At 39.8% G+C, this 18,387-nt stretch overlaps 1 protein-coding gene across 1 annotated transcript in view; it reads right to left on the reverse strand.

Moving 5' to 3' along the window:
* Positions 1-17,850, reverse strand: part of mipepb (mitochondrial intermediate peptidase b) — a 37,679-nt gene extending 19,829 nt beyond the window's left edge. Inside the window, exons 1-16 of the mRNA XM_049577300.1 lie at positions 17,328-17,850; positions 16,975-17,148; positions 14,854-14,942; positions 14,630-14,716; positions 14,432-14,495; positions 14,138-14,320; positions 13,400-13,556; positions 13,127-13,175; positions 12,234-12,294; positions 12,005-12,057; positions 8,242-8,395; positions 7,973-8,050; positions 7,219-7,426; positions 6,362-6,471; positions 6,043-6,117; positions 4,172-4,288 (exon numbers count right to left, since the gene is read on the reverse strand). Of these exons, the coding sequence (XP_049433257.1) occupies positions 4,172-4,288; positions 6,043-6,117; positions 6,362-6,471; positions 7,219-7,426; positions 7,973-8,050; positions 8,242-8,395; positions 12,005-12,057; positions 12,234-12,294; positions 13,127-13,175; positions 13,400-13,556; positions 14,138-14,320; positions 14,432-14,495; positions 14,630-14,716; positions 14,854-14,942; positions 16,975-17,148; positions 17,328-17,474 (1,806 nt within the window). The 5' untranslated portion in view covers positions 17,475-17,850. The remainder of the gene's footprint in view (positions 1-4,171; positions 4,289-6,042; positions 6,118-6,361; positions 6,472-7,218; positions 7,427-7,972; positions 8,051-8,241; positions 8,396-12,004; positions 12,058-12,233; positions 12,295-13,126; positions 13,176-13,399; positions 13,557-14,137; positions 14,321-14,431; positions 14,496-14,629; positions 14,717-14,853; positions 14,943-16,974; positions 17,149-17,327) is intronic.
* Between the last annotated feature and the right edge of the window lie 537 nt (positions 17,851-18,387).

Below are 18,387 nucleotides of genomic sequence, written 5' to 3' on the forward strand. Positions count from 1 at the left end.
GCATCAACTTAACATAATCTGGCTGTCAACAGGTTCCTCTTCATCACTCAGACAGGAAGTGACAGAACAAACTCACTGAGATGAGAAGTGAGAGCAGAAATCACATAAATGACACTATACACATGTTCTTTGACAAAATGAAAAACTGTTACAGGTTTGTTGGCTACAGTGTGAGTGTGAGTGTGTGTGTGTGTGGCGTGTGAGCAGTGTGACAGAGGGAAGATATCACAGCCTTAAATGTTTCTGCTCGTAAAAACTTGTTAAGAGAAGCTGTTCCATGACCGTGGCTAACTATTCCCGTAAAAAGCACAAAGTGAGGCTGGAGATGTTAACTACAACTGAAACTTCAACTTGGCATAAAAATATCTCCATAAATTTGCAAATTTGTAAGTGTCAGCCTTCTATTCTGTCACTGCAACTACAATGAAGTGGATAATAATGAAAAATTAAATCACAAAACTATTAAATGGCTGCTGACAAAAATGTCAAACACTTTTTTTTCTTTTGAGCTGCCTCAGTTTTCTTTATGATGTTAATATATTGGTGGGAATAAATACACCTTTTCCTCCGACAAACCTCTGTAACAAAACATTAAATCACAACCTGCCAGCTCCTCTTTTAAAGGACAAAACATGGAAATTCCTAAATGGTAGAAAGCCCCCTTCTGCTCTCCTCTGTTCTCCGTGCAGTTGCCTGCGGGGGCCCCTCTCCATATCTATAAAGACGAGCTCTTTTATGATCTCTGCAGACGGGGACTCTGGGGGAATTCAGCTGGCAAACACTCAAACATTCAGCCATTTAGAAAAGACAGCAGCTGCCATACTTAACAAAACCATAACAGACTGCAGACGCCTCCCAAAACTCCACATGAAAAAAAAAAAATCAACGTCTTAATGATTTATGCTCCAACTGCAAGTGAAATAATTGTCTGACTTAAAAGGATGTAGACAACTTATGTACATAAATTATCTTCACGCCTCAGTGAAAAACCTGATCTATTTTGATGTCTTTAGTAATTAAAGTGACTTTAATCTCTGCTCCAAACAAAACCTTTTTATGAAGAGAATGCCTGATACAGCAGAAAAGTTTTTTGGCCACTTGGGGGCAGCAGAAACAAACCATAAACAAGACTGACATATTGTCACCTATCTTGTTAGCAAACAATTGCTTTTTACACATCCAGTACATATTAAGTAACATTAGCACTTATTTGGAGTTGTGTTTTTCCTCTATCCACTCTGCGTCACATATCACTTTTCATATTTTAATTCCTGAGAGAAATATCCCGCTCTTTAGCTGCTAATTGTTCCACTATGTTCACCAGCTGGTTGATAAATGTCTGCAGTTTGGTGCTGAGCAGGTGGCGTACAGTGGGTTAACAGAGCTTTTCCCTGAAAATGATGCCCATGAGAGCAATGAAAGTGAACTGACACAGTGAAGTTATGGGCCATGAAACCAAAACAATGAATTAAAATACGCTAAAACGCTCCACAGAGCTGATATTTTTCTGCGGGTTCATCACTACAAGGAACTCCTTTCTAATTATATAGCCATGTGACGCCTTGTTTATATAGAAATAATGACTACAGCAGCTTTAACGTGGTAAATCTCAATGAGATTGAGGTCTTATTTTCAAGGGAGACCTGGGTACATACTTTGTAAGGCACTGTATACTTTAGAAAATGATCTTAATAAAATGTATCAAAAGTATCCACTAGATTTGGATTAATCTGATTATGTACAGGGTGGTATTATGAAGTCATAATCATCATCACGAGGTCAGCTGTAGAAGGTATAGCACGGAGAAATGGATCCTTAAAGGTACTGGGCTTTAATTCTGATAAAAATTTATTATTTGTTATATTCATGAAGCTGTTTAAAGCCCTTGTAATGAATGAATGGTTAAATTAAAATACTGCTAAGTGGACAACTAATTAAAAAACTGCATCACAAAAAGACACCTGCTAAAATATATAAATAAAATATTATTACTTTGAAGATAAATACCTTCAAAATTATGTTACTGGATGACAAGGTGTAATAAAGTTTGACGCAGCTGTGTGAGAGCTTAAACTGGGGGCTGTTCATCTTTGATCCAACAGCGTAAGAAACGCTTAAGCTCCAAAGTGTCGAGTTGACGAGACTCCTCTGTGCTGTGGTGACTTTAATAAGAGTAAAAAGCTCTCCTGAGAGGAGTTCTGGCTCAGAAAACCACAGGCAAGCAGAAGTTGACAGAGTTTGCTTTGTCAGCTGGACGCAGCAGTGATACAGTGCCTCGGTCACGTCGTGCCTTGCCGTCGTGCAGGTTAGAAGTCTGCTTTAGCTGTTTGGAGTTAATTCACACGCTGACAGAAAAATGTTCTGATGCATAAAAAATGGTTTTTAATTTGAACTTAACTTTTGATTTTTGAGTTTTAAACCTATGGGACAGCCAGCTCTTTGACTTCATTGTATTTCCTCTGTGGTTTACAGTCGCTGACACTCTGGAAACAAACAGGCAGCTTTTTACTTTGATGTTCAGTTTGAGTCTTTGACAAGATGCTTTAAACACTCGTCAAAATGCAGCACGAAAATGATTTTCTGACTTCCAAGCTCCTCTTTGTCTCCAATCCCTTTGCCTCACATCAAATGATTAATGTCGACTTTTGTGAGAGTGCAAGTGGGTGACATGTCAGCGAGATATCCTTTTGATCCATACATACAAAAGGAGACAAAGTCAGCACAGGCTTTTTACTCTGTTCCTCTTGTATGTGAGATAAAAGACTTTATGTTCTTTCTAAACTCAACTTGTGTTTTTTTTGTTCCTGGTGCTTAGGTGAATTTCCACATTTTTATAAGAGTGTGGATTACATGTGCTTGAAAACACTGCTCATTAAAAAAAGAGGAGCGCCCGCTTTGGTCCTGAAGCATTCAAGCCAAGAATCGCAGATTGAGGAAATGTCAACACAGCCAGCAGAACATCTTGCTTTCTGCCATTTATTTCCAAATATTATCTTCGGCTCAAGGGTGAGCATGTGGTCTGTGTTACTCACAGCTGATCCTCTCTCTGTGCACACAGCGGGAAATGATAGCCCCGCTCTATAAACTATACACATGTCAGCGTCACCCTAATGTTTATAATCTGTGGCTCTCCATAACCTATTAGCCACTCAAATGTTCGCTTTGCTGTGGAAACTTTTCCTGAGCTGTGTTTCCATGAGGACGGGTGAAAAGTGAGACACAGAGGGCAAATTCGGAAAAAAACAAGTTTAAGTAGAGTCCGTCGCCGGTCACTGAGGGATCTAAACAAATCTGTTTTCACTTGCTCTGATCCAACTCAAGAAACTGCAATCATCTTCAGTTTCTGTGGAGTTCAAATAAGGAAAACCATCCTGCTGTGGTTAGCTGTGCACACGGACGTAAAGTGTCTGTTAGAGCTTTCAGTGGGGTTTGAGAAGTTGAAGAGGAACGACTGCGACAGTGGGAAACTATATAACATAAACCACAATCTCTGGAGAGGCAGCTACAAAGCAGGGCACAAGCAGAAGAGTGGGAGGACTTCTGGGAGGAGAAACACGGGCCAGCACACTGACGTTTGGGAGAATATACAGCACTTCTGTAATCTCTATTCCTGATGGCACCCCACATAATTATAGCTCAGAGTAAATGCTCTATGAAGGCCATTCCTGGCTAAATTATGACTGTGTGTTTGATTCCCCTCTCCCTCCTGGCCTCATCCCCTCGCCCACAGCTGCAAAAGTTGGGGAAATAGAGAGCTTTTTTCATTAAAGGACCGGGAGGAAGGGTTTCAAATATTTCCCCCGGGGAGAGCTCATTCAAAGTATACCTCTGCTTTGTTATTTTAGCAGGGCTTCAAAAAAAAAAAAAGAGGCTTTAATCCCTTAAACGCTGCTGTGCCTGGGTAAAAGATATAAAACCAGAGAGAAAGGAAAGAAGGAGAATTGGAGTAGAAAGCTAAAAGGACTTCTCAGTCAAGTTTGTGTTGTTTCTGTGCCGTGATCAACTGAGTAGTGAGAGCAGAGTCTTCAGGGATTCGTGCACAGAACGTTCCCCAAATGATCAAACCTGAAAAGGCTGTAATCGATCCAAAGACACAGTATCGCAATGACAAGCTACTCGAAAGAAGTCAGACACAGTGTGTTAAATAGCACAAAGAGAGTTGGGGATGTACCGTGTTGGGCGTGTAAGGCAAGCCGTAGTATTTCTGCTGCATTTCCTTCAGGATGTCTGTGGTGGAGCGGTTCTGAGGTTTGCTGTGGTAGATCTGGTCCAAGACAGCGTAGAAGATCTGTCCAGGAAAAAAAAAGATCATACCAAATCAGTCCAGCACATAAAAACCTTAAAGAGGACCTATCAAGCTCCACTGTATTGCGTGTCATTTATATGATATAATGTCATATTTTAGTATTACCTGTGATCGCAAATCTCAGGCTTAAGATCGTTCTGATACTTCATTTTCACATTTTTTCCTACTTTTAAGACAAGGTGACGTCAGCTCGTGATGGAGTTCTTCGTGGGGTCATCAGCTCCACACAGCTAACGTTAGGGTAATGTGTCATCTTGGTTGCTGATGATGTTAATTTCTCCCTGATTTCAGCTCATAATTCTTCTCGAACATGTCCAGTTGTGCAGACTTTGGTTTAAAAGCTTTTACTGGTGATTTTTCAAAGTAGAAAGTTCATTCCCCCAGCTGCAATGATGGTGCAGGGATGCTGAGATACAGAAGACCCTGAAACACTCACCGATCAACCAATTATGAAGCTCTGATGCAGATGCTTCCACCCCACATTTCATCATTCTGAACTCTGTCCTCACATAATCTTGGTACTCGCTCATGGAACAGGTCGTTGCTTCACATTCCCTTAATCAGAACAGAACTAGGAAGAATGTCATTCTCTATCAGTACACCTTATACATGGAATAATCTAAAACAGACCTTAAACTTGGACACTCTGCCACCATTATGGCGGTTTACGTGCCTTATTTCTGATCGTTTTAATTGAGTGTAAATGCTTTTAGAGCTCATTTATTGTTATTGTTGTTTTGAATGATTTCATTTGTTTTAATTGATATGCATGATGGTTCTTTGTTTGCTTACTGATTGTTTTAATGTCTTTGTTCATGCACAGCATCACTGAATACGTGTTTCTCCCTCAATTCATTTCCCGAGTCTTAAAAAAAGATTTGAATGAACGAATGAACGAATGAATCAGAACAGACTGGGTTTTTTCAGCAGAGAGGCTTAAAGACACAGGTGCTAAAAGGAGCATCTCAGACAGAGGGAGTTTACAGGTGCTCCAGCACAGACAGTGTGAGGATAAGAAAGTCTTTTTTGAACATTAAAGCATGTAAACATGTTCTAGAAGAAACTCAAAAGCATAATAGGTCTTCTTTAATATTAGAATAAGATAAATCAAGCCCAGTGCTGCTCTGCAGTGGTAGAGGTCTGCATATAAAAAGGGGGAAAATACATTCATCATTACTGCAGAGCCAGAATTTCTTTATTTACCATCAATAACAAATCTAAAGCAGTTTAGGACTGTGTAAAACTTGTCCGTTAAACCAGCTAAAAGACAGATAACCCCAACCAGCAGCCTCTGACAAAGGAAAAAAGTGTGATATGGTTTAATCATCTGTTGTTTTTATCTGTGTATTTGTAGTGTATGTTTATTATGTTATGCAGTTTTTTTCTGTATGTTTTTGTTCTGTATTTGTGTCTGGGGACCCCCTTGAAATCGAGATGCTAGATCTCAAGGGGTTATCATTTCAATAAATTGAAATTCATTTAAGCAGCAACATCTGACAAATTCAGTGTTGGTTTCACGAACACTGAGTTAATAAGAAGCTCGTGTGACCCTTTTCAACAACAAGAGGCTGGATCCACATTAAAGGACTGGAGGCTTTTGTAATTGAAGGATTGTTCATCAGATAACACTCGTTTACCTGCGGCGATGTCTTCTTGTAAAAGAGAAACATCCTTTTAGATGATAGATAATTGAGATGGATAATTGTGAGCAATGTGTGTGAGGTTGGTCATTGTACCTGCAGCTGGGTGTCTGCTGCTCCACACACCTTCTTCGACTCAGACAGGCGGGACACCATACTCTCAGGCAGAGGCTGAGAACACAATGACACAGACGCAGACATGACACATCAGTTTCATCTCATCCAAGTCCGACTTTTTTAAATCAGTGTCATCACTGGCATAACATCATCTTAACTTATAACATCACAGCTAAATTAAGACATTAAAATGTTAATATAACTATAATTACAATGTTTTGGAAAATGTCTATCTGCAAAGATTCACAGTTTTTCACAGTGCTTTACATTGGTCTTAATTCTGAGGGTTTAGGTGTACCTGTCCTGTTTCATAATGGCGTGCAAACTGGCTGATGACTCTATAATCTGTGGCAAAGTACTCCATGAGGATGGATGGGACTTCAGCGAAGTCAGTCGCACATCTGGTTCCTGGAGGAGAGACGTCAGAGCTTAGATATAAATACCCCAAAATTAAAACAGAGCATGGTCTGGCACAACCAGACAAGAGCTGACGTGACACACAACTGTAGTGTGCTCAGTGCTGTACGTCATTTTAACCATCCACAGATGTTTTAATGTAATATCAAACACAACATCTGATATAAAAGGAGATTTAGAGGAGTGAAAAAGACAGCATTGAGTTACTCATAATGCAACTGTTGTGAGCTTTCAGACACAATTGTAATTTAAGCAGCATGTCTAAACAGGTGTAAACATGGTTTTACGGAGGAAACAGCCTCCAGTTGAGTTAATGGATACTGTTATTAGTGTAAAATAAATACTTTTGGGAGCTTGAATTACTGGAGAAGATATCCATCAACTTTATCTGACAAGGGAAACAGTATTGGATGACGACTTTGGTAGCCAAGAATAATCTAAAGCTCTCCTCAGGGCTCACACTTAAAAATCGGATTACCCCCCATTTTCAATTTGCCACGCTGTAAAGAATAACCTACAGCTCCATATCTAGCTACATAATTCTACTGTGTGACATTTGGAGAGTGCACAGCCATTATTTAAAGATACAGTGCTCAGAAAATTTGCTAAATCCTCTGCCTGGTTAAATAGCACTTCCTGAATGATACATGCGTACGATCCTTCATTATGCCCCACTTAGTTATTTGTAGTTTCTATATAGATGCAAAGTGCAGTATCCAGTCTTTGCCCAAACCTCACCTGTCACATGCTGGTAGCGAGTGCGTCCTAACATAGAGTGCATGGCGTGTCCCATCTCATGGAAGAGGTTCTCCATCATGCCCGGCGTCAGCAGGGTGGGGGCGTTCTTGGTCGGGTGGGGCAGACTCAGCATCAGCACCACAACAGGAAGCTGGTACTGACCTGTTTCCTGGCACCAGCGGCCACCACGGATGGTGAAGTGACAGTCCTGGTGGATGAGGAAGTCAGGGAAAGGAAGGTGAGATTGACAGAGAAAAATAATAATGTAGATGTTGCCACTGATTTAATTAAGAAAACAAGATAAGTGCATGTCACTGATCGCAACTATGTCTTTTCTTTTCTGTCACCTAATGGCCACAACAGAGTATATTACACTGATTAGAGGCCTTTTTTTCTTTAAATCTACTATTTGGGATATTTAAGTCCAAAGTTTTACATGTTTTTCACTCTTTAAATTGTTTAACAATAAGATTTATTGAAGTATTCTTTTATATTTTTGACTCGTTTGGTAACCTTTTACTACATCTCGTCATTTTCAAGGTTCCATACTGCAGCATGTCAGTAACATGTGCTTAATTCTTTTATGCCAATAGAGAATATTTGATCTGAAAGCTGAATTGAAAAGTAAAAAGTCTGCAGTTTAAAATAAACAACACTAACAAGATCTTAAAATATGGACAGCCCTCTTTTCAAAGGAGAAATCAACATGGAAAAAAACAGCAAAAATGATTTAGCTGAGCGTGTGTATGCACACCTGATGAGGTTTATCCTGTCGGTGGAAAAAGTCACAGTAGATATATCCCAGTAATCCCTCCGTCTCATGTACCACAGCCTGGGAACACACGCACACAGACACGAAGACACATTAAACACACACACAGTGGTGTAAAACTTTGATCTTTGAAATACAGACGTTTAATACCACAAGGTAAAAGAACTTTTTTTGGTTTAACGTGGGACATGAAACAGACTTCAACATATCAAAAACTATCCCAGACATTTTGCACTGTTAGTAAGATTTACCAGTTTGCGGACATCCTCGCTCCACACCTCTCCAGCACTGGGGTGTTCGGACATGAGACACACACCGTATAGCTGAGAGAACAAGTTGTTCAAACCCTCCATACAGGCGCCCAGAGACAAATATGGACTGTACAGACTGGGCTCGATGTTGTACCTGCCATGAGCAAAACATAAACCAGAACAAAGGATTTTATTATTTAAAGCGTTACATGACTGAAGATTACCACGTGTCTGGAGACGGCTCCTCTTCCAGCAGATTCACACACATTTATTTACAGGACAGGATAAATAAAAGCATTCCAGTGACACCACTATTTCAATTGACCACATAATTCTGCACGTCGCCTTGCAGGCTCGAGAGCAGTCTGGCTAAAACTCCCCAGACCGTTACACGACTGTGATATCAACTGGTAGGACAAAGCCGCAAGACTGCCAGAGCTGAGAGCGAGTGCAGGGCCACCCATGCTTAAAATGGCTGCATTCATGCTGCTGTGAGGCACTTTAGATAAAGACCACCAAACCAAAACGCTTGTTTAGCTTGAACACCACATCGAGTGTATTATCAGTGATGAATAACAGACTGCTGCTGAGCACGGCGCTGTTTACCACACACACAATCTGTACCTCATTTCAATATGGTTTGAACAGTTTCCAGTTCAAATGATGGAAAAGCAGAGATAAAGTGAGCATGATTGAGTGAGTGATTGAGAGAAAAAGCACAAGATAGCAACTGGTGTTTTTGTGCGAGAGCTGTTGGCTGTGTGTGTGTGTGTGTGTGTGTGTGTGTGTGTGTGTGTGCATGTGTAAACTTGTGTGTAGCAGAAAACAGAAGCAGCTCAGGGGAAACCGCTTTTTAATGCAATCAGACTGCATCCTACATTTCTTTAGGAGGCTCCTGCCAACTAGCAGAGCCCAAAACCACAAACAGGAGAAGACTAGCATGACGGAGACGAGGACAAGCAAACAGATCCACATCTCCTCACCAGCCTTGGGAACAGTCACCAACACATGGTGAAACACACGCACACAGAATCTGGTGGTCGCTTGAGTCCAAAGGACACATGAGGGATCCATAATGTCTGCAATAAAGATTTATTTAAAACTTCTCTGGAACATTTGGCCCGACATGTTACTAGTCTCTGGAGAGTGCTGGGAAGGAAAAGTGAAGTTCATTAAGAGCACAGATATCTATAAAAGTTGGAGACACTCAAAGGGGCTAATCGCTTAACTTAGAATATATCAGCTTGATTTTTTAAGACTGAGCCGCTGAATGCCAAAGATGATCACTGTTTAAGTAAGTTTCAGAAACAAGGTGCCCTGTTGACCCGGGGACTATGAACTTCAACGTCCCCGGGACTTCTGCTGCATGTTGCTCCCCATCGCGCCCTTCCCTCATTTCCTGTTATCTCTCTCATGGATCTGTCCAATAAAAGGCATGAAAACAAGTGTTCCGGTAACAAGATGAAAACAGCTTGAAACTGTTACGACATAAAAAGCAGCTGTTGGTAAGTGCAGCAACTAACAATTTTTTATTGAATTAAAAAACAATGACTAGACTGATTATTTTTTTCCAGATGTCTTCCATTCTCTGCTCTCGTCCAGAGAACAATCAAAAAGGTTTTGGATTAACAAAAACAGAAAATAGCCTCAACAGCTGCGAATGTTTAACATTCATACAGTTATTTCTTTAATTAACGACCCGTTAATTGAACTGTTTCAGCTCCATCGTCAGTCACTGGAGATGTAAATGTCCACATTAAGCAAAGTTATAAAATCCCTCCGATCAGCTGTTTAAAGGTATAATATGCAGGACAAACAAAAGTAATCTCTCTACATCAGTGGTTCCCAATCGTTCCAGCCATGGGGTCCAGATTTCTCCTTAGTCATCAGTACGAGGTCCACACAGTTTAAAATATTCAGTGTTATACTTGAGTTTGACCATGTCTCAAGCTAGTTTGCTGTCTCTGTTGCGTAGCTCACTCTACAGCAGGAAACAGCACTTCAAAATAAAAGCTCTGTGCCAGATATTCACTGTATCAAAATAAAGTGTTTTTTTTTTTTTTTTTTTTTTTTACAAACTTGACACATTTGCGAGTCACTTGTGGTCCATTCAGAATGGACCTGTGGCCCATTTTTGAACTGTGACCCACCAGTTGGGAACCACTGCTTTAAATCATCTCTCATGACCCACTACAAGTGTGCGGCGGTGTATTTATCTGCACACACCCTGCCCTCTGCCTCTATGTTCTTATTTCCTTCTTATTTTGTTGCGTCCAGCAGGCAAATTTGTGTTCCCTAGTTTTTCCTTATCCACTGAGAGTCCAAAGGACAGAGAGATGTCATATGCTGTTAAGCCCTCTGAGGCAAATTGTGATTTGTGATATTGGGCTGTGTAAATAAAATTGAAATTGAAATAGTGTAATGTAGGTATAACCCCCTTTACTCTGCCTCTGATTGGCTTACCCTGACGTTCTTACCCCAACCCTAACCAACCCAAGCAACAAAGGCAACGACTACTAGCCAATCAGCAGGGGAATAAGGCGCATCATGCCTTTGCTATCCCAGGAAATGCAAATTCGCATCGAGGACGTTCCTGGGCAGAGTGTGCAGGTGAGGCTGAGACTTTATGAAAAAGGTAGCGACCAAGTGCCAGACTGTAAGCAGCACACATCCAAGAGGAAGCTACTAATTTTGCACTGATGATGACTTTATGATGATGAATTTATAGCACATTTTTGTAATCGTGATTTTTGTCAAGTTATTTTATTAACTTATCATTGTATATAACCGCATTGTTTGACTTTATGATCTATGGCTGCATTGCTGCTTGTTTTTTAACTGTGTCTTATAAGGTGTCCTTGAGTGCTTTGAAAGGCACCTATAAATAAAATGTATTATCATTATTATTGCAGACACAGTGCCAAAAAACATATATTGTGCAAGGTGAAGCACCAAGCAGTTGGCTTTCACTTTGCTGGCGATACAGTTTACAAGTCAACAATTCCTGAGCAGCATTGTGTTGCTAGACAACATGTGCCCTCTAAATACAGCTTTATTGTCACATTATGTGACAATGATGGAGAAATACAGATACATAACAAATACAAGTTTTAAGGCCCAAAAAATACATGCTATTTATATTTACCAATTACTACTATTACGACTACTAAAGCGAACAAGATTCTTCAAATTCAGATGGAAGGAAAGAGAAATTAAATTAGGCAACGAGCAAAAACACCATTAAAACAAGACAACAAATCAAAATAAAGTGTTGTCTTCATGTCTAAAAGCAACAGTTTGACCACAATAATGTAGCCACATGTCAAATGTGACATTCAAATGTTTTTCAGAGGCTATAAAATACACTGGAACCTAATGGCAGCCCTGTATGGAGGACAACAAGTATAATGCTGGGACCTAACACACACTGTGATTTAGGGCCTGAACACAAACTCTCCCCAAAGTGATCCAACACACTCTAAAAAACAACAATAACAGGCTGAGGCAGGAGATTACACCAGATCATATTGTCTTGGATGAGAAAAGAGTTGCAGAGAACATTCAGACAACTCCCATGCTTCTCCCTTAACACCTTTTGTACAGTCTGACACCTGAGGATGAGCTGAGACACAGTAATAACTTACACCTTGGTGAAATATGGAATTACAAACATCTAAAAAAAAAAATGCAGAGATACTGATCGAGATGACTTTATCAAGTTACAGCAGGCTGAAAAATAAGAGAGAGGATAACATCTACTCACCTTTCAGCACGCAAGACACCACTGAGGTACGGATGATCCCATGGCATGAGCTCCTGAAAGCACCAGGAGTGTTTTATTTACAGGTCATATCAAACAAATTACACTAAAATAGATGAAACTGAATTATCAGTCTAAAATAAAATGAAAATAAGTTATGTTAACCCGCACATTACTTTAAATCTTTCCTGACTGCACAGAACACATGTTGTGTGAAAAAAACGAGACTCACAGAATTACGTGGGTTGAGTTTTTTCCTCATGTTCCTCATCATCGTAAAGTCTTTGGCTGTTCTGTAAGATTAAAAAGGAAAGCACAAAGAGTTAAGAGCTAACTGACTTGAGGCGTTCATTCCAGTCTTTACCCACCTATCTCTGCTCAGGGGTCAGAGCCTATCCCAGCATGCATTTGGCTGAAGGCAGGGAAACACCCTGGACCTGTCCAGGGTGTTTCCCTGGAGAGTGTCAGGTGCAACTGATGTGCTTCTTTTTGGACTGTTTGAGGGATCACGATGTTAAAAAAAAAAGGCTTAGGGAATGCGACAAGGAGTCCACGCTCGAGATTTAAATAAATAAATAAACCAAGGCCAGCAGAAAACAATGAAGGTGGTAGATTGGTAATGTCAGCAATGAAAGCAGAACTGAACTGAAGCCTCTTGGATGAGAGGCAAACGTCTTCTCGAAACTCAAGCAAGTCCAGTTGCCCACGATACAGCACTTATGATTACGATGACCTGGATGACTGAGAATCGTCACATACAAGAGCTCTAAAATTAGGTAGGGAAAAAAGTGGATGTATTGGTATGGTTATTGGTCAAAAATATCCAAAATCGTGCATCCCTACAGGCTAACAACACAACAAATCTGTGGCCCTCTGAATGTGAACAGTCAAAAAGTGACAAGAAATAATCAAATCACAACCACCCAGAGAAAATAAATCCATGGGTCACTCATTTCAGGAAACAGAGACTCCTGGGCATCATGTACCATCTTATTATTATAACAAGCACTAATTTAATAGTCTTCAATGACACAACAGTCTTTAAAGATAACATAAAAAACAAAAATCAGATCATGATAAGAACCCCTTAACAGAATACTGAACACTTTCAAGAGCAGACTGTACCTGTCGGACAGTTTGTCTGTTAGCAGCTGAAGAAAGCTCATCACCGTCTCTGCAAAGGGCAATAAAACTAAAGTTACAACATGTAAAACTATTTGAGATGAGCTGCCAACGGCACAAAAAGAGCAGCGGAGAAAAATAATTTCTGTAGCTCATAAAATGATTCATCTAGAATGATTGTGTAGCTAATTCTCAAGTATTAATTACAACCACTCAGTTATAGCACTGACTAATTATATTGATGCTGTTCATGCTGAAGCAAAGAGACAAATTAACCTGGTGTTTTGGCCATCGTTCCCTTCAGGGCTCTGTGTCCGTAGGAGTCGTAGCCCACCAGTTTGGCCAGTTTGAATCTGCATTTCAGCAGCTCTTCCAGACACTCCATTATATCTGAATTTGGGTAAAGGTAAACTCTGTAGGCAATTTCTCGCACCTGCAAGTGGAAAAGAGGACAGAGCAAAGCTTTTAAAAAGCAACTTGTCAACAAGCATGAAGAGGAAAAATACAATCTGCTAATCGAGAGTTTCAGGGTAAATCAAGAGATGACAATTTACTCTTACCTGCAGATCATGATATGTTAATGCAAAGTGTCCCTTTTCATGGGCCTTTGACTGTGCTCTTGACTGTGCCTTGCTGTCATATTGGTCCCTACTGTGATATTTGTCTGGATGATGCTTTTAGCTTCCTTCATGAGAGACACTGGCAATGCTACTATTATATTATGATAGAAAAACTGTTAAAATTTAGGTTAGTCATTTTGAGAGAGAGAATATTTGGACAGATTTTATAAGTACCGCAACTGCTTAGTGCTCAGTAAATGCTAACAGGAGGCTGAAGCCAATATTCTATCAATAAAAATACTCTCAAACACCTTTTTTAGCATTTTGAGAGAGACTTTATTATCATTCAGGGCAGAATGGGCTGCTAAAGTTTTGAACCTGCCAGTCCTATAATTTGACATATGACAATGGCGCCACCTGCTGAGCAAAAAAAAGAAATGTTCCAGTGACATACCAAGTCATCAGGGGAGTCTGCATGTAATCCCCCAACTTGTATGAAGCTTCCTTCACTTGCAAAGTGTACGTGTAGATGCTCAGGAATGGCAGACCTCGCAATTCTGTTGGGCAGGTGAGAGCCAACCAGGAACTCGTTGTTTAGATCCAACAGCTTCACGTGAAGGGCGACTGCCTCCTTCCTCTGCGGAGAAAAAACAGCAGCAAGATCAGTAAATATATCACACTGCAGAGGTGAGAGGTGTATACATATATTAAATCTTTATGTGTTATGAATAACTTATGAACATCTCACCAGTTTGTCATCGAGATGAATTCCACTGATTTCAAAGTCGAACATGAACAACTCTGCCACTCGTCTGGAAAGGCAGAAATAAATCCGTAACTTGCCACAACTTAAGATAATTTTAACATAGATATTGATATAATTATGGAGAGAAAAACACAATAAATCCTATATCCATATACTAACTAAGATGGCAGTAAAAATTACCTTGTATCAGGGTCCAGCTGAGCCACAACGTCCGGGTTGTCAAGCAATATTTTTAGGCTCTTGCATAGTTCAACATTAGTGTTTAGCCTGAAACACAAAACCAGCAAACATGAACATCTATTATGTGCAATTCAAGATCTGTCTCAAATGAGGCTTGCAGAAAAATGTCTTTTAGTACTAGCACTGTACAGCTTTGAAAGGATTTCGTAAAAGGTGCCTCTTACTTCTCCACAACTGTGCCAATCTCTATGCATGTCTTCTCTGCAGCCTCGCGGAACGCTGGATCTGGATGTGCTACTTTAACAAAATCTGCCTGTAATAGGAGGAAAATGACACTTGGCTTACAGCTCTGCGTATAACATACGAAGCATAAAATGCACAATAAATGAGTCATAGGTAGCAGCACAGTTTTAGAAGCAACAAGTGTTAAATTTTGCCTCTGGGAAACATCATAAGAATGATTTGTCTTTGATTTTAAATGCATGTGGTACAGGTTGTAGGGTTGGTGACTCACTAATTAATCACCTTATGTACGCAGATGATCTGGTTATCTTTAGCCCATATAGTGCTGGTCTCCAACAGCTTTTGAGAATATGCACACAGTATGGTGCTGATTTTGATATAAAATACAACACTAAAAAGAGTAAGATCATGATTGTCAGAAGTAGAGAAGACAGACAGTCAACCTTCCTTGACTTCTATCTGTCTGGCACTGCACTCAGTGTGTGCAGTGAGATTACATATTTGGGCCATATTATCGCAAATGACCTGTCTGACGACAAGGATATCTTTAGGCAGCGTCGGAAGCTGTATGCCCAAGCGAACATGCTGTGTCGTAAGTTCAGCATGTGCTCTGTATCTGTGAAGATCTCACTCTTTAGAGCGTATTGTACACCTTTGTATACTGCCTACCTGTGGTGTCAATATAAACAAGGCAGCATTAGAAAACTCACAGTGGCTTATAATGACAGCATGAGGCTGCTGCTGAGAGCTTCAAGAAGCTCAAGTGCAAGCCATATGTTTGTTAATGTTGGGGTACCTACCTGCTCTGCTGTTCTACGTAACCTGATTTATGGATTTATGTGTAGGGCATCTGAGTCAGAAAACGACTTAATTGCTGTTTTGGCTAACCCTGTACGCAGTTCTGTCAGATTTTCTTCCAGACTGTGGAATCATTGGCGAACATATCTGTATGTTAGACACTGAACATCGTGGAAGGCTTTGTATTTTGTTTATCTTGTGTGTTATTTTTCTTTCTTATTTTACTCTGCTGTTTTTTTTTTACTGTGTTTCTTTTTAATTGTGATATGGATCCCCCTGGGGCTGAAATAAAGAATAAATTGAAATTGAATCATAAAAGAGCATGAAGTTGATTTCCATTCCTACACTGACGATACTCAGCTATATATCTCATTCTCTTCAGATGATACAAGCCCAACTGAAAAACCAGGATGTCCTAAAATTTCTTGCAACTAAACAGGGACAAAACTGAAGTTCTAATAATTGGATCAAAAGAAAGGCAATTTCAATTTAATAGTCATCTATAAAAGCTGCCTCTGAGCAAAACGCATGAAGAAATTTGGTGTTATCTTTGACTGTGATCTGTGTTTTGAACCCCAAGTGAGAGACATTTTTCCATCTTAGAAACACTGCCCATGTGCATCTAAAGAAGACATCAAAAAACTTGTTCATGCTTTTACCTCAGGCAGACTTGATGACTGTAATGCCTTGTTCTCAGGCCTCTCAAAGAAATCTTTAAGCAAACTTCAGATGATCCAAAATGCAGCAGCACACCTCCTCACCAAGACATCAACAACACATTAAACTTTAGGTTTTTAAATCTCTTTATGGACTGGCTCCTGACTATTTATCTGGTATGTTGGTCAAATACATTCCCTCCAGATCCCTCAGATCGTCTACCTTTGGTCTATCAAATGTCCTCCAGAGAAGAACTAAAAGATATGGTGATACTGCGTTCTGTATCACTGGCTCTCGTCTCTGGAACAGCCTTCCAGAGCACATCAGTCACTCTCTGATTCAGTAGACAGCTTCAAACAAAATCTTAAAACCAGTCTTTTTACACTTGCATTTTTGTAGCTTGTATTTAACTAATTGGTATCAGACCTAATTTGTATTTTTTTGTGTGTGCGTGAGTGTGTGATTATGTATTTGAATCTTATTTACTCTATCTTATACTGTCTTTTACGTGTATTTTCTCATTTTATTATGTAAAGCACTTTGAGTTGCACTTGCTGTGTGAACTGTGCTATACTCTCACTATTATTATTAATTGTACAGGTCACTTACATTGCAAAGTTTTAGTACATTTGGGGAGTTGAACTCACCAGATCAGCCACTTTACACAAACCATCTGAGAGCTGGTCAAAAGTCTCTACTGTCTCAACCCCTGGAGGACAAGAACAAGCTGTTTCCACCAGACGCTCTGTGTTCTTCAGAGCTGCATCTGTGACCACCTGGAAACCTGCAGGACAGCTCAGCTCTGGCACCCCAAACAAACCCTGCAACCAGAGGTCACACACACACACACACACACACACACACAGACACATACACAGACTGGGAATGTCATCACATTTTTAATCAGAAAATGAAAGACTTTATTTGCATTACTTCATTGAGGCTGTGTATATTCATGTAGAAGTAACAACATCTTAACACATTTTAGACAAATACAAACCACGTTTTTCTCGAAGACGTTCAGTCTCCTGTGAGGTCTGGCATTGAAGGCAGCTCCAACAGGAGACCATGTTGTGACATTCCTCCGAACATGCGTCCATAAGCTCCGGTGCTTTACAAAGTAAAGCAGCCTCTTACACGCAGACATTATGTATCGAATCTGCTGTCTTGTTGATGTCAAGTGTTACTGAAGCTTGTAGTGCTGACAGAGGCTGTCAGAGGACATGCTAAACTTTAACTTCAATGTTAGCCTGTTTGTAAATCACGGAAATGTTAATACCTTATGTAAATAGTGTTAACATTACAAATATTTCTTTCCAGGGAAGGCTAATTATTTATTGTCATGTGTAAAGTGACGTACCTGTCATTCCTACAGACATAACTGCTCACATGTTAGCTTACTGGCTAGCTACCAAGCGAATCTAACGGACTGTAGCAGGCGATATTTTCGTGAAACAAAATAAAAATAATTATATACTTTAAACAGTTATATTGATGGCAAATAGAAGATTTTTGGACTTTGTAAACTATTCGGGATTGTGCTGCATATTTCTAATGTTTAAAATAATAATAATTTAAAACCGTACGTTTCAAAATATGTCGAAAGTGCGATGGGCTATCGAAAAATCGTTACTTGATGACGTAACACGGAAGCGACGCTCGGGTCTTGTGTTTTGAAGCCCCTTCACAATAAAAGCAGGTTCATGTCGTGCACCAAAATACATTAAATCTAATTTTTACTAGAATATTTACACGCTGTATGAAAATGCCTTTTAACTGTTCAACATATTCAGATAACAACGGAAAACGGTGTTTGGTTTCAGTTGTTATTTCACCGGAAGCTGGTGAATTATTAATAAATAAATCAATGGTTTTGTCCTTCAGGATTTCCTCTTAACTTCTTAATGGGTGTTTGGCCATAAAACATGATGAGTTAGAGTACAATAACACATAACAATAAAGATAAAAGTCTTAAAATAGACTCAGTATAAGAGTAGTAAATGTTATTTAAATAATTTGATTTACTTATTGGAACTACCTTAATCCCTGTCAGCATATTT

This window comes from Epinephelus fuscoguttatus, linkage group LG5 (assembly GCF_011397635.1).
Source record: "Epinephelus fuscoguttatus linkage group LG5, E.fuscoguttatus.final_Chr_v1".
NCBI lineage: Eukaryota > Metazoa > Chordata > Actinopteri > Perciformes > Serranidae > Epinephelus > Epinephelus fuscoguttatus.